This window comes from Artemia sp. Qi Xiang Cuo, chromosome 10, assembly GCF_049724085.1.
Source record: "Artemia sp. Qi Xiang Cuo chromosome 10, ASM4972408v1, whole genome shotgun sequence".
Classification (NCBI taxonomy): Eukaryota; Metazoa; Arthropoda; class Branchiopoda; order Anostraca; family Artemiidae; genus Artemia; species Artemia sp. Qi Xiang Cuo.
Window position 1 is genome coordinate 55,324,237 of NC_142803.1, and position 16,283 is coordinate 55,340,519.

Below are 16,283 nucleotides of genomic sequence, written 5' to 3' on the forward strand. Positions count from 1 at the left end.
AAAGGCTATATGAAGGTTATATTTCGTAAGAATTAACCTAACTTCACTTCTTGGGTGTGCTTCGTTTAATTAACAAATATCCATTTGCGAGAGCTTCAGTACGTTTAGTGTTATCTTATACCACGTATGCAGGGTTGCCACTCGGTGATAAAATTTTTTAGTGCTTTTCTGGTTGATTTAGTGATTTTCTTCAGTAATCTAGTGATTTGTGCGCAAATTTAGTGTTTTGTCTAGGCAATATTAAAAACCATTAGAAACAGTGATAAATCACTAGAGGTGGCAACCCTGCACGCATGTGGTAACACTAATAGGTTTTTTTCTGAGCCTAAGAGTAGGCCTATAGGTAACTTATGTGGAATCCGAGGGGGCTCTGACTTCCCGCCACCTGGTGTTCATCTCGGAACGCCACGTGTACCGCATTGTTCCGTCACGCATGGCACACCCCCCTAAATGTTTAGCACAGTTCCACCACTCTTGACACTTGCAACCTGTCGTGTACATGATTTCTGATATAGAGAGCAAACGCCGACTTCAATCTTGCCGACTTCATCTAGTGTTTGGAGTTTCTGGGTTTTTTTTTTTAGCGTAACTGGCAAAATTAGCTTAGTAATTCACGTGAACTAGATTTCTAAGACTCAGCTACGAAGTTTGCGGGGGAAAACTGGGCCTTTTTTGGGGAAAAATCCCAAGAAACGCCAACGCTAGATGGTGACTCAACGCTAGATGGCTTTGACGACGTTGGCGACTGTTTCCTCTTAAAGTTGCTATCGTCAAGTTGGATAATTTTCTTATAAGGATTATTGCCAATATTATTAATATATATGGTAACTATACATAAATGATTTTTTATAAAAAAATATCTTAAATTTTTCCAAATAAAAGCTGCATGCTTGAAAAATAATAATGATGATAAAAGACTTAGGTTACATATGCTTGTAGATTAAATTATATAACCCAAATAACTCAAATTTTATGCGTCCAGTCAAATTTTGTAGGCCCGTGCTAAATATATATCAAAGTTAGGGTAACATTTTTAGCCAGTTCAAATTGTCTCTGGGAAGATTGAAAAAAAATGATCATAAACATTACTCACCCTTTTAAATGGTTGCAAGGGGTTATTTAAATATTAAAAAATATTTTATGTTTTAAAGGTAGTTTTGTAATGCGTGAAAAATGCCCTGTGAAGTGGCCGTTATCAAGGCCGTATCCAGAGTTTTTGTTCGGGGGGGGGGGGTCTAAAGAAACCTTAAAAACGTATCAAAATTTGTTTATATGCATTTATGTTACGTTTTTACGAGATGGAAAAAAAAATAGAGGGGGTCCAACCCCCTAACCGCATCCTCTGGATGCGCCCTTGGTCGTGATGGGAGATGATTCCACGATGGAGCTTTCCGGAACGCTTCTTAGCTGATTCTTATCTAATTTCCATTAAATTTCTTCATAATGGGATTCTGTAACAGTTCTTCGACCTCAAAGTCTACGAATGCAACTCGTTCAGGGTTTTATAAAACGGTTGGCACTACCATGTTGACAAAAATTATGTGTACTTTTTTTTATGCCCCCTATGTGTTTAATTAATTAAAAACACTTTCCACAAAATAAGTTTTTCAAGAAAAGTAAAAACCCCCATTAAACCAAAAATGAGCAAAATAAAATCAAATAATTTACCTAGCGTGAAACTACCACAAATCAGCATTGATAAATAAATGAAAGCCTAAACAAACAGATATTTCAATAAATAGGTGATTAAAACTTGAGATAAGTAGAAATCAACATGAGTAGGGCTCAAAACCCCCTATGCCTTCCCAAGGCCAGAACAAAATTTGCACTTTACTGAAAAAATATAAATGTTTTTACTTTTATAACTTTAATAAATCAAATAATATTAACATTTTGACTACTAAATATCAGTATATGCATATTAAACTGATAATGCACATTCATTTATATTTTGTTTTTTTCAGCGAAGTGCAAATTATGTTCTGGTCTTGGAAAGGCATAGGGGTTTTGCGCCCAACTTATGTTAATTTCTATATGTTAGTTTCCAGGCATAGGAATTTTTTTCCAATGAAAATTCCCAAAAGGTTAATTTTAAAAAAATCCAGGGTGGGGAGGGGGCAATTATCTTCTTCTTTGATTTGTGCCCTTGATGTAGCTGGTGCTCGGTGGACGCCACTGGTGCAGCAACAAACTGTCTTTGTTAACATCTTAATTGTTTTGATTCTTGGTAAAAGATTTTAGTTAAATCTCATTTTTTTTTATTTGGGATTTTTTTAATGGATGTAATACATTAATTAAGAATCGTCTTGTTTCTAATATTGGCGTATTTATAAACATTTTCCTTTTTTGTCTGGCCGATTTATTCACATTCATGACCATCAAAAAAGTGAAATCAGTTATGGCAGAATAAAGCACACGCAGAAAAAAGGCTCTACTGTCTTCTTGCGATTATACCAGCCGCGTTGTTTCGTGTCAGAGCGTTGGCATTATGCCCGAAAAATTCCAGGAAGGGAACATATGCTTATTTACGCCCTGAAGGTCATATAGTATGGGGTGCTTATTAGACATCGTAAGAGGAAGTTGCTAAAACATACATTTGGCAGTTTATAAACCTGAATCAATCAGCAGCATTGTGCTTCTAAAATATTTCAACAATGTCATGACCGTCATGAAATAAGAGCTGCGTAAAGTTGGCCGGTGTTTTCAAATTAAAAAAAAAACACGAAAAAGTAGGTTTATATGTCACTATTTTTGAAGTATTGGGGACATTTGTAAGGGCTTTTTTGGCCAAGGATTTTTTTCATTTGTAATGAAGGAAGAAAAACATGTTTTTCAAAATCTAGGGATGATGAGGGGCATTTTTTCGATCTTTTAATCAAAATACCAAAAGGCTGCCAATTTTCTGCCACCTGATGCACATGCTCGAAGTGTTGTGCGCCACACACCTCCGCCAAGCGCGGCAATCCTTGCAACGCTTGGCATAGTTGCACCACGGGTACTTATGTATTATATCGCCAACGCTCAAGAAGTGAAGTTAGGTTAATCCTAATGAAAAATACTAAAACATGATGAAAATATAATACTTTATAAACAAATTTGGGTTATATATTTGCACATTAGGAGGGTGGGTCTGGGGGTAACCTAATCCCTAACTCCCACCCCTAATGTGCAAATGTACAGCCAAATTATTTTAGTTCGATGTATTCTGTGATCCGCCACCTATTTTTAACAAACCTCAAGCTAATTGTCTCCTAATATTGTCATATGAAACCGGTTTGTTCTCGAGTTTTAAGGGTAGTTATGTATTATAGCCACCCCACTCAAGAAGTGAAGTTAGGTTAACCCGATTTGCATATACCTAAGTATGATGAAGATATAATTAGTAGCAAAATTACAGAGACTAAAACAGAGAATTATGGAAATCAGGCCACCCAGAACGCGTTATATTAAATACCTAACCTAACCAAAATGCAAACTCTATATGTAAAATATTTCATTGAAATATACCTACATTGCAGTTTATCTCTCTCTCAGGCTAAGCGGATTATCACCGAGTACAGAGAGAAACCGGTTCTACTCAGATCAAGAACTTGAGTGGGGTGGCTATTTTACCCTGAATGTCAACAAATTGGTGATTGTCGACATTCACCGGTGGAAGTCCGAAATAGCTTTTTTCTCCTTGGATTTAGTCAGTGTTGCCAGTCAACTTTTTCAATTTAACCCAAGGTTTGATGATGACAAGCTTAGGTTTGTTAGGTGAGGTTAGGCTTGGTTAGGTTAGCTAAGGTTAGGTTTTTAACCCATTTCTGATACTTCGAACTAAATTTAACCTAACCTTAACTAGCATAACCTAACCTAACTTTAATTTTTACCATCATAGCTTGCATAAGACTGAAAAACCTGAACCGCAAAGATAATTGAACCCAAACAGAGAAAAAGGAATTTCGGACATACACCGGTGAATGTCGATATTAACCAGATTTCGGGCATTCAGGGTAACAGCTACAATACATAAGTTTCAATCTAAAATATAGCTGTTTTTTTTTTTTGCTTTATGCTCTCAAACTCGTTTTCAAAGCCCCCTCCCCTCTTAACCCTATTTACGAGCTTGCAGATTTTCCCTTTACATACCCGCACAAGGGTATAGAGGGGTAAATGATCATGAGATGAGTGCAAAGGATGCCCCTCCCCAGACAATCTCCTGTATATCTGTTCTCTTAAACATGCCAATTTTATCTTTCTTCTGTATATCCTAATAGCAACTCGTCACTTCAGAAGGTGAAATGTTTTCAGATCCGACTGAGTTTTACAATTAAGTACTAAAATATATTATAGAGATATTATAATATAATATTTTATGACATACGAAAATATCTTATAAAGAGAATGGGGAATTACTTGTCGAGTTGTTTTTGAAGGGCTGAAACAATTACGTTTTACTTTCCCAATTGCTTTTAATCATTTATTTACCCTTATCTGTAAAACCTGTCAAATTTTCTGTTGAAGGGGAGGGGCAATTTTTTTAGAATTACGTTAAATATTTTTACATAAGAATTTACGTTAAATATTTTTACATAAGAATTTACGTTAAATATTTTTAGCATCCTATCCAGAGACTACTGTTAGTTTAAGCAATCGCATTAAGCATGTATAATAATGAAAAATTAAACGAGTGAAAAGACTTGAATACTTATTTCAAATAATTTTTATTTCAAGTAAAACGTGATCTAATGTATTAAATTTCCTTCAGGACAAAAAAAAACCTACATCCTTTCCCCAAAGAATTCCATCTGCGTGTTTTCCTATTTTCTAGTGTTGTCAGTTTTGACAAGAAAATGAACAGTTGATGCATAAGTACTTTCATTGGGACATAATCTAATTTTTCCAGTAAGAAAAAGTATACAATTTATTTTTTATTAAAAGTGTTTATTTTTTATTTTATTTATTCTCTTATTTTTATTTTTTTAATTTATTTTATTTGACTACAACCAGGATCAACCTTTCACAAGATATTTAGTCTTCAAAATATATACAACTTGAAATCACATATCATTACTACGCTTGAGGCATCAGTCCTTTAACAAGATATTTAGTCTTCAAAATATATGGAACTTGAAATTACATCTATATCATAACTAGCCAAGCGCCTGATAGATATTAAATAAAAAAAAAAACAAGTTTTTTCAGCTAAGGATGAACATCAAAACTTTAAAAGAAACAAAAATTATTATGTATATGACGGGGGTTGCTCCTCCTCCACACCTCGCTTTTTACGCTAAAGTTCTTTAGTACTTTTAAAAATAGCTTCATATTGTTCTAATTAAACGAACATAAAGTTTCAGGAATTGTTCTTAAAGAATTGGGACAGAATTCAAACTTTAGCGTAAGGAGGGAGATGTTCAGGAGGAGAACCTCCCCCCCCCCGCATATACGTAGTAATTTCTGTTTTAAGTTTTAATGTTGCTCCTTACTTTCAATTGAAAAAAACGTTTGTATTATTTATCTACTGATGGTTTTCAAATAATACGAGGATCTGACAACACCTCCACGTAAATATCCCTCCTTCCCACGGATTTGTTCTCTAGACAATTCAATCTTGGTGAAAATTTACCCGGGAAAATTACCCTTAACATTTCCACGCGTAAAATTGAGTCGGCAAAGAGAAAGCAAGACATAAGAAGAATTTTGTATAGGAATCCTAGCAAATTCCCACAGTGTAAAATTTCCTCTGGAAACTTCCCTCCCCATGGAATATTATGCCCGTGGAAAATCCGACCAGCAGAAATTTTCCCCTCCTCCTCCCCCAAAAAATGTATTATTATAGATACTTCCCAATAACAAATACTATACGTAAACAATCGGCAAATTTTGTAACTTAGACCTTTTCCCACGGGCAGTGGGGGGTTTGATATGTCCAAAGGCATAGATATTCGGCTTTTCATCTATGCTGAGCCAAATAGCTATCTCAAAATTTTGATCGGACGATTTTGGGGGAAAAGGGGCGTGGGAGGGGCCTAGTTCTCCTCCAATTTATTTGGCCAATTAAAAAGGGCACTAGAACTTTTAATGTCGGTTCAAATGAGCCTTTTCCCGATATCTAGGACTACTTGATCGATACGATCACCCCTGAAAATAACAAGAAAAAAAAAACAAATAGGCCTAAGCACGCATCCGTGATCTGGCAAAACTACACAATTCCACATTTTTGCAGATAAAATCTTGAAACCTCTACGTAGGGTTCTTTGATATGCTGAATTTGATGGTGTGATTTTCATTAGGATTCTATGACTTTTGAGGGGCGTTTCTCCCTTTTTTTCGAAAATCAGGCAGATTTTCTTAGGTTCGTAACCTTTTATGGGTAAGACTAGATTTAATGAAACTTATATATTTGAAATCAGCATAGAAAGCCAATTCTTTTGATATTCTCTTTTGGTATGAAATTCTGTTTTTTAGAGTCTCGGTTACTATTGAGCCGGGTCGGTCCTTACTTACAGTTCGTTACCATGAACTGTTTGATTGTCTTTTAGGAACATGAGAAAAAAATAGTTTGATCCCTTCCCCCGGTATTATAAGTCCCTCGCCCTAAAAAAAGCAAAACTTTCCATGTAAGTTCCACTCGATGTTCGAACCGCAAGACAAAACAGGATGAATTTACCAAACTACAAGTAAAGTTCGCCAGTTAAATGATTCCAATGACTTCGTGCAATTTTTATAGTAAAAAGTAGTCACTTGTCTTTAGGAAAAAACAAACAAGAAAAACACCATGTTCTTGTGGACATCACAAAACCAACTGACTGATCTGATTCTGATCTCCGGGAAATTTTAGCGCGTTTGAACATTCCAAGACTACTTATCCGACACGCCCGATTACTGACTTAAATGCCTTTTACGAGACTTAAATGACGCCAGTTACTACTTGGAACTATTTGAATTAGTTATCGGGTAAGGTACACTTGCTAAGCCTGGAAAATATAGGATAACTGAGGATCAGTGACGCCATATATAAACAAAAAATTCAATTTTTTTCAAAAATGAAACTTTTTTTGAATTTTTGAAAATGGAAAACATATGAAGTTACATGAAGAAAACAAAAAGGGACAGTAATTTTTAAATGTGGCACACCTTCAGGGATTTGTATAATAACTATAATAACTATATAATAACATATATAATAACTTATATAATAACTATATGATAACTATAGGAGTACACATTTTTTAGTCGTAATACCGTAAATTAGGTATTTTATTCCAAGACCACACTGCCTTTCTATGACGAAAAACTAAGCGTTCAAATGGGGTTAAGTCCATTTATTAGACAGTGAAGACAGATACAAAATTCTGGATATCTCGACGGCATATACAGTGATCGTCATCAGTGCTGATGACGATTGCAGTGATCGTCATCAGTGCTGATGACGATTGCTGTATATGTGGTTGAAATATTCTGACTTTTGTGTCTGTTTTCACTGTGTAATAAATGGACTTATCCCCATTTGAACGTTTATTTGTTCGTAATGGAGTACACTTGATTAATGTTGTGATTCGTCTAGTTGACTATAGCGTTTCAAGTTTCCGGAATAGTATTTGTTTTCTTTTACCGATTACATCCGGGTTAGTTAATATTAAGCGGATAAGTCGGATAAGGGATGCTCAAAGCACTCTTCGTTACCCATAGCGTATTTAGCACCCCTCTATACTTATCAAATTAGTGACTGCGAACCGACAGTAGATGGCACTAAATATAAAAAAACGACAAGAGAGAGAGAGAAGATAACAAAAGAAAGACTAAATTTTAATTTCTATTTTCATTTTAGGTAAAACGTGATCTAATGTATACGGAAGAAGAGATTCAACAAAACCAGAACGAGACCCTTCTCGATCTAGGAGACTCGCCCCTCCATAAGAAACCCAAGCTGGGTAATGAAAGCTTAGCTGCCATCTTAAGTCGCCCTCTGATAAACTCAGACAAACCCTGTGATATTCAACACCCATCTTTAGTAACAGCAAATGACATGATAGTCAAATTACAGAAAGATATCAAAACTTTACATTATATGGCTAAACAAAAAGAGAAAGAGTGGAATTATATTTTAAGACTAAAGAAAATGAAAGAAGAGATGGAAATGAAGTTGCGGAGGCAGAAAGAAATTTTGCATTTTACTTTGCAGGGGGTTGAGCCAGATTTAGCCAATATTTCTATGCCGCCGATGAATGAGGCTTTTGTGAGGAATCACGCAGACCAAGCTTTAAGACATATGAATGGCATTATACCTCAAAGTGGGGGCCAAATGCAGTTGCCTGGGATTGGCAATTTGCCATCAGTTTCGCCGCCTACCATTTCTCCAATGAATAACCTACTCAAAGTTGAAAACTATCGTAGGGATATGCCACTATTATCCCAGCAGATGATTCAACCTCCATCAATACCGGTGCAAAATAAACCTCCTCCTCAGTATAAGCCACAGCCCATGGTGCAGATTCCTGCTTCTGCTGCATTGGGGTTAGCTAGTCGTTCAAATTCACAGTCCCCAGGGCCTGTCCCCCCCACTCCGCCTAATCCAAATTCTACAAATAGTGCCATTACTGCTTTACTTAATAGTAGGCTGCAAAAACAGAGGCCTATTCTGCCCAAGCCTCAAGAGATACAGAACATGGGAAATGCTCAGTGGATGGATGAAATGACCGATCCTAGAAACCGTGTTGGACCTACTGTTAATGTCCAGCGTATAATTGATGATTATAGAGCAAAACACCCGGAGGATACTTCAAATCGATCTAATCGACGAGGTGGTCCACCCAATGGGAAATTTGTCCCTCCTTCATTTCCTATGCACCAGAGTGGTATAAATATGAATAAAAAGCTGCAAAATCCAAGTGCAACAAGTGGTGGTAATTTTGAAATTGGGGGTGTGACAGTGAATCATGGTGGTGAGAAAGTGAGTCTAGAAAGTTTTCTTCAGCAAAGAATTAAAGAGAGTCCTTCTGGTGTTAATTTTAAAGATTTGCTCCTTCAATTCGCCAAACTGAGTCAAACAGCTCAACAAAATCAAAGTCAAAGTGAAAACATCGACTTGAGCAAAGTGGCAGCAGCTCTGTCCAATTCGGATATTACTCTTCAGCCCATCTTGCCCGGAACCAAAAATCAAAATCAACAGGTACGTTATTCGTATATATCAATATTCTATGTCAGGATTGGATACAGAATTTATGTAGGGGGGGGGGTAATTACAAACATAAATTCTGTACAGATATGAAATTTATGATTAGGGGAAGGGGGCAGCAATGGACGCCTCCATTGGTATTTTTTGTCCATCCGCCTCTGTAATTAGTGTAACTTTTCGCCTTCAGAGGGGGGACTTGCCCTCCCCCCTCGGATCCTTGACAAAAGAAATGAAATCCCAATCTAAAATAAATAGGGTAAACTAAATTTTACCCCGGTTTAAGGTCACCGTTTATCCAAAAATGCCAAAGTCAGTTCTAGCATTTATTGTAAGTTCTAACCGAGAATTCAGTTTGGGTGTCTGTTTCAGTTAGTTCACCTACATGACCCTTTGACCCCCGCCCTCCACCTCAACCCCACAAAAATTGCAGTTATGCTATAATTGTTTCTGTGTCTTCCATCTCTGTCTTCTCTTCCCTTTCTTTGAATAAAACCTGATTGCCATTTAAAATGGATGCAACAATATTGTATAAAGTTTTTTCTAACACGTGTTCCTATTTTTCAACCCAAATATCAAATTTGACATGTCATGTGCGTCCCTCTCTTTCTTTCTCTGTTCCTCTCTCTCGCTTCTCTTCTCTTTTGCTCTCTCTCTCCTTTTTTTCTCTCTCTTTCTCTCTCTTTCTCCCTCTCTCTCTCCCTTTTTGTTCTTTTTCTTTCTAAAACAACCGAAACCTCTATTCCATTTTGATTTGATACAGGAATATTTATTGTGGAAACCTAAAATTGTTAGAGCAATTGTTAGGCATAGTATAACCATAAAAAACAGAAAAAAGAAAGAAGATAGGAAAGAAAATCAAAGGAATAAATAATTATATTGCAAAGAATAATTTCGCTGTTTTGATTTTATTTAATTATTCCATCTAAATCATTTTCCAGCTATAACTTTGGTTCCACTATCTCCTAGTCAGTTTTCTTAGAACTCTAAGCACATTTTTGAGCCATTGAAGAGGATTTCAGATCTCTTAATATCAAACTAATGTTAATTAACTTTGTTGTTAATTAAACTGTTTAATATCAAAGTTGAGAAAGTTGTGTGGTTGAATGTCCACGTGGCCGTTTTTGCAATTGCCTTGTATTTAGCTCAAACTTGTTTTCCACAAACCTTTATATTCTCATCCTTGATGAAAAAGTGCTTATAAAGAGATGTCTAAATGAGACAATATAGCATTGTTTATAAAGATCAAATCTGAACTAGAGACATTTTTCATGAGCTTAATGTTTAGTGTTTTTTATGTTTGAATGTTCTTTATGAGTAGCAAGTTCAGAATTGGGCCTTACCAGAAAATACCTTACCAGCAATATATAAATATTGCGCCTTACCAGAAAAATCAAAAGTTGGAAACCTTGGCTCTAAATTATAAAATAATAAAGATTTGAAAATTTATTTAGTTTGTTTAAATCCTTTTAAAGTGATTGAAGCTATCTTTTTATTTTTATTTAGAATGCTTTCAAAATCTCCATGACTTTTTTATTGCTACACTGACCGTAAAATTACAAAGAAACCCTTGACTATTGATATGCTAAAACATGTAATTAACACAAGTATTGCAACGTTGGAGCATACTATTTGACAAAACAGAATCTTCCAGTGATGTCAGAATAGTTTCTTCATTAATTTTTTTTAATAAACGGCATAAAACCGTTTTGTTATTGTTGGTGTTTTTTGCCTCAAAAATAACAGAAGGGGGAATAGTCTGAAGAATCTCACCAATAACAAAATCATAGACGAAAGCATTAAAATGTGCGAGACTCAGATAAAGTTGTGCGTTTGTCTGTTGGTTCACACTGATGCAACTTATTGACGTAAAGCGCTCACAGATGCAGGAAAATCGCAGAAATCTTTATACAGAAGTAGTTCATTGCAGGGCTTTAAGCGTGAAAACTAGTAAAACATATTTAAATACAGCAATTTTACTCCTATTAATTAACTTTACATTAATTTAGATTAAATTATTTAATTTAATTTATTAGTTTTTAATTAATATTGATTAATTATTTTTTCTAATTATTTGTTAGTTACTCTTAGTTACACTTAGTATTTCTTAGTTACTTTAACTAAGCCTTAAATTAAAATTAAGATCCTTTAATTAAGCCTTTTATTAATTAAAACCGTTAACGAAATTAATTTAGTTTAAATTAATTAGCCTATTTAAACCTAACATAGGAATAGATTAAATCAAATTTTAGAAACAAAGAAAAATATTGAAAAGGCCTAGGCTAACTGCCTAGTTAGCCTAGGAAGTTAGCCCCTGTATTGAAAAAATTGTATAGACTAGGCTAACTGCGCCAGTTTTCCCTAAAAGTATATCCCCTGGCCTTAAGGATTAATTTTTTTTTTTTTTGTTTTTTTTTTTATTGCCATCATTTTGTTTTTTATGTATATATATATTAATGGATGACTTCTAATAAATATCATTAGATCAGTTTGGTTCAAAAAAGGTTTCAATTCAGAATAACGGATGTGTTTTTCAAGACTCAAGATATATTTCATTTTCAGCTGGTGAACCATTGTAACGCATAAACTTGCCGCAAGAAAAGGAATGAAATTTGACGGGTCACACAGAAACGGCCGTTCTTGCGTGAACACGCATCAGTGTGAACCAAAGATATGACTATTCAGATCTGGGGCGCAATTTTCCTGGGGGGGGGGGGCAATTGTCCCTCCCAGACCTCGGTTCGCCCCCTCCCTCTGCTTTACCCCCCCCCCCCCACCGACCCCAATTTTCCCCCTCCTCCTCTGCTGAAATTTAGTTTCTTTAAAAATCTTGTCAAAACTAAGATAAGTCTGCATAATTCAAGCATTCACAGAAATGGGTCAGTTTTCTTTATAGTCGAGGACTTTTAGGGTTTGACCCGGAAAAAATTTCAATATAAACAAAAATGGTACCAAAATAATCAGAAAAAAATTTTGTACAACATACTAAAATTTCCCATAAATCCGAGTGGGGCCAGTACCCGAAAAACAGGGGAAAATGGGGAAATGCGGGGGAAATTGGGGAAAATGCCGAACATGCCCAAAAAACAGTTGAAAGTGAGTTTTCTGGGGCTTTCTCATACGCTGATCACGAAACTGACATCTAAAATTCAGTATAGAATAAAAGTACTACGGAAAACGGGGGGAAGAGGGGAAAAAAATTAAAAATACAGGGTAGGGGTAGAAAGCACTTTGAAATATGTTTTCTGGGGTCTTTCTATCTGCTGATCCCAAAACTGACATCTAAAATGAAATAAAGAACATGAGCCCCACCATAACGGGAGAAAAGGGGGAAAGAGGGGAAGAAAAGGGACAATTGAAGTCAGGGGTAGAAATCAGTTTGAAATGTGTTTTCTGGGGTTTTCCTATCTGATGATCACGAAACTGACACCTAAAATAAAGGAAAGAAAACGAGAACCACGAAAACCGAACAAAACTGGAGGAAATAACGGAAAAGTGGAAGGGAAGCCTGACTCCTGAGCCAGCTGCTACTGGCTAATAATTAGGCCTATGGACAAAATAATTCGCTTAAGTATCAAACTTTTACTTTCTTGAATCACAGACATTTCTTACAACCATTTGAATTACTAAACATAAAGAAAACAACCGCTTGGCAATCATCACAGTATAAAACTTCAGCTATTATAGGTAAAATTTGTACTTTCAAAGGCAATATCGTCGAATTAAAAACTAAAAAAAGAACTTCAGTAACTATAGGTAAAATCTGCACTTTTTAAGGCAGTAGAGTTGACTTGAAAAACACAGCATTGATGTCACTAGTCGAGCTCCTCGTCCTCGACAATCTCGTTGTCCCTGTTCAAACAGTTGATACCCTGACATTCTCCGCACGCGAACGTACACGCTAATCCATTTTTCTTGCAGCTGCATCGCGAGTTCTCGCAGCCTGTTTTACAGTTGCATCTCAAGACATTCAAAAGAGTCTGAGGTGCGAGCAACAAATTGGTCATCACAGGTGAGTATTTATGGTCTCTGAGGAGCCAACCCCAATCAGTCGGGTCGAAGTCAGCTGGTTCCCCTTTCCAAAGGGATACCTGGAGGCGCACTCACTGGGACTGGAGTGAAGCTGCAACTTCGGTTGGCGGAAGCCTTTCAGGCTTAACAAACGCCGTAGTATTTGACGAAGAAACTTTCCAAGAAAATTCGATGTCGCAGCTTAGTGAGATTTTCTTTGGTCGTGCTTTATACAAGCTGAGGAGAAGATATTCCCCCGCTTTCACAATTTCATCTTAAGACGATGATTCATCCAGAAACACTTCGCATTTTTTCTGAACACTTCGCTCTTTTTCAAAAGTGGTAGCACAGCTTGCTTTCCAAGTCCGAAAACTCGTGAGGTCGTGTCACATCCCAAGAGTGCGTGCCCTACCAGAAGTAGCCTGGATACTTCTCCCATTTTTTTTAGCTTCGTTGAGGCACCAGAACCGTGTTATTGCTTCTTTTGCGTTCGTTCGATTCGAAGTAAAGTGTTTTTGCATTAGGCGGGAGGTGATACAAGAGTAGAACCAGAAGGTCAGTGTCGTTGCCAAGAACTATTGTTTCATAGTTTTCTGCTTTCGTTACGGCAGTCTTCATGATTAGATAGTCAGCATCGTCCTTCGCATGGACGACTTCAAATCCATTGGCTCTGAGTTTTTCCCCGATGTAGCTTATAATTTGCTGTTTGTTCTGAGAGTTGCTCAAAAACTCCTCCTTCTTTTTCTGGAGCTTCATCCCTAAACTGAAATCGATCACTTGATGCTGGCTCCCCTTACACCGTCGGTTGTTGGTAGCATCTTTCGTGGTTGGACCAGCGCTGTATCCATCGAAGACAACAGTAGGGGAGGTACAGCGTCGAGTAACAAAACTAACATAGCTGTCACAGATTGAATCATAAGTATCACCAATCTTCCAAGGTACTTGCTGAAGCAGCCAACCTCTGTCAACTATAGTGACACGATCCGACACTGGCAGGTGGTGAATCGAGTCCGTTTTCGCTTCTTTCCATATTGCTTTCGCTTGTGCTGGTTTGTCTGGCTGACGCATTATGCCAGAATTCTCAAAAAAAGCGACCGGATAACTGCACAGTTCGTAACATAGTTTCTGCCATGTCATTTTCAGATGTATGGGCAGCAGTCGAAAGACGTTGAAAAAGCAGTGCAGGGTCGATATGAGAAATCTCGCCATCTATCCTTATGTTCCCATCGGATGCCAGTGTAACGACTTTGTCTTTCTTCCTGAATCAAAAACTTTAGACGGATTGGCCATCCATGCGCTGGAGGATCAGCTCACCTACAGCTTTAGCATCCTCTGCATTGGATCCGCTAGATGTCATTCCGTCAGGATAGGTTTTGTCGTCGGCACTGGAACTCCGCGGTGACTAGTCTACCTTGCTTCTCTTACTGAATGTCGAATTAGAACAGGATTATGTTGACGAACCCTTGCGCTTGTTGATAACGGTGAGGAATACGGAATAATGTAATTTCAGTATCTTTCCGTATTTCTTTCTCGAGTTTTTTTTTGCCTTTTCTGAACCTATGGGGTAGCCGAACCTCTATAGATCTCCTGTATTAACATTTGTAAACATTTCCACATGCTTTCTACCCCTATCCTGTATATTTCCCTTTTTCCCCTCCCTCCCTCCCCATTTCCCCGTTTTATGTTAATCGATTTTCTTATATCATTTTACTTGTCAATTTCATGATCTCCAGATAGGAATACCCCAGAAAATATCTTTCAAACCACTTTCTACCCCTACCCTGTATTCTTCTCTTTTCTCCCCTCTTTCCCCTGTTCCCCCATTTTCCTTAGTACTCTTATTATATAATGAATTTTAGATGTAAATTTCGTAATAAGTGTCTTTGAAAAACTCAGAAAAATCACTTTAAAATATTTTCTGGGCATGTTCGGCATTTTTCCCAATTTCCCCCGCATTTCCCCCTTTTCCCCTGTTTTTCGGGTACTCGCCCCACTCGGATTTATGGGGACTTTCAGTTTGTTGTACAGAATTTTTTTCTGATCATTTTGGTACCATTTTCGTTTATATTGCAATTTTGTCCGGGTTCGACCCTTTTTTTTTAGCTAAAAGTCCTGGACTATTAGTATAGTTTTACCTTTATGGTATTATTAAATAAAAAAAACAAGTTTTTTGAACTGAAAGTAAGGAGCGACATTACAACTTAAAACGAACAGAAATTATTCCGTATATGAAAGGGGCTGTCCCCTCCTCAACGCCTCGCTCTTCACGCTAAAGTTTTTTATTGTTTTAAAAAATAAAGTTGTGAGACAGTCAAACTTTAGCGTAAAGAGCGAGGCGTTGAGGAGGGGACAGCCCCTTTCATATACGGAATAATTTCTGTTCGTTTTAAGTTTTGATGTCGCTCCTTACTTTCAGTTTAAAAAACTTGTTTTTTTTATTTAATTTCTGATCGTTTTTTAGTCAATGCAGCTTTTATTTTGGCTCACCGTCATTGAATAAGTAAACAAAATTTGCATAAAAATTTTACTTTTCTTTTGCTAAATGGCTGTCTCTAAATTTAGTTCTGACGTAATTTACAAATTAAATTCGTATATTTTTCTTCTGGCAAAAAATACAAAGTTGTAGATTTTTGCAGATATAAGCTTGAAACTTATGTAATGGGGTTTTCTGATACGCTGAATCTGACGGTGTGATTTTCATTAAAATTCTTTCACTTCTAGGGGATGTTTCCCCCCTCTTTAAAAAATCAGGTAAATTTTCTCAGGCTCGTAACCTTTGATGAGTAATACTAAATAAAATTTATATATTTAGAATCAGCATTATAAGCCCATTCTTTTGATACATTTATTGACATTAAAATTCCGTTTTAAAAAGTTTCGATTACTATTGAGCCGTATCGCTTGTTTTTTTTTATTGTTTTTTTTTTATTATTTGGTTCTGACGTAATTTACAAATTAAATTCGTATATTTTTCTTCTGGCAAAAAATACAAAGTTGCAGATTTTTGCAGATATGAGCTTGAAACTTATGTAATGGGGTTTTCTGATACGCTGAATCTGACGGTGTGATTTTCATTAAAATTCTTTCACTTCTAGGGGATGTTTCCCCCCTC

General features: G+C 36.5%; 1 protein-coding gene across 5 annotated transcripts in view; it reads left to right on the top strand.

The window, feature by feature from the left end:
• Positions 1 to 16,283, top strand: part of LOC148947907 (uncharacterized) — a 106,117-nt gene that overhangs the window by 62,102 nt on the left and 27,732 nt on the right. For all 5 annotated transcript variants that reach the window (XM_089095548.1, XM_089095547.1, XM_089095549.1 and 2 more), the window contains one exon: positions 7,817 to 9,157. In XM_089095548.1, the coding sequence (XP_088951674.1) occupies positions 7,817 to 9,157 (1,341 nt within the window). The remainder of the gene's footprint in view (positions 1 to 7,816; positions 9,158 to 16,283) is intronic.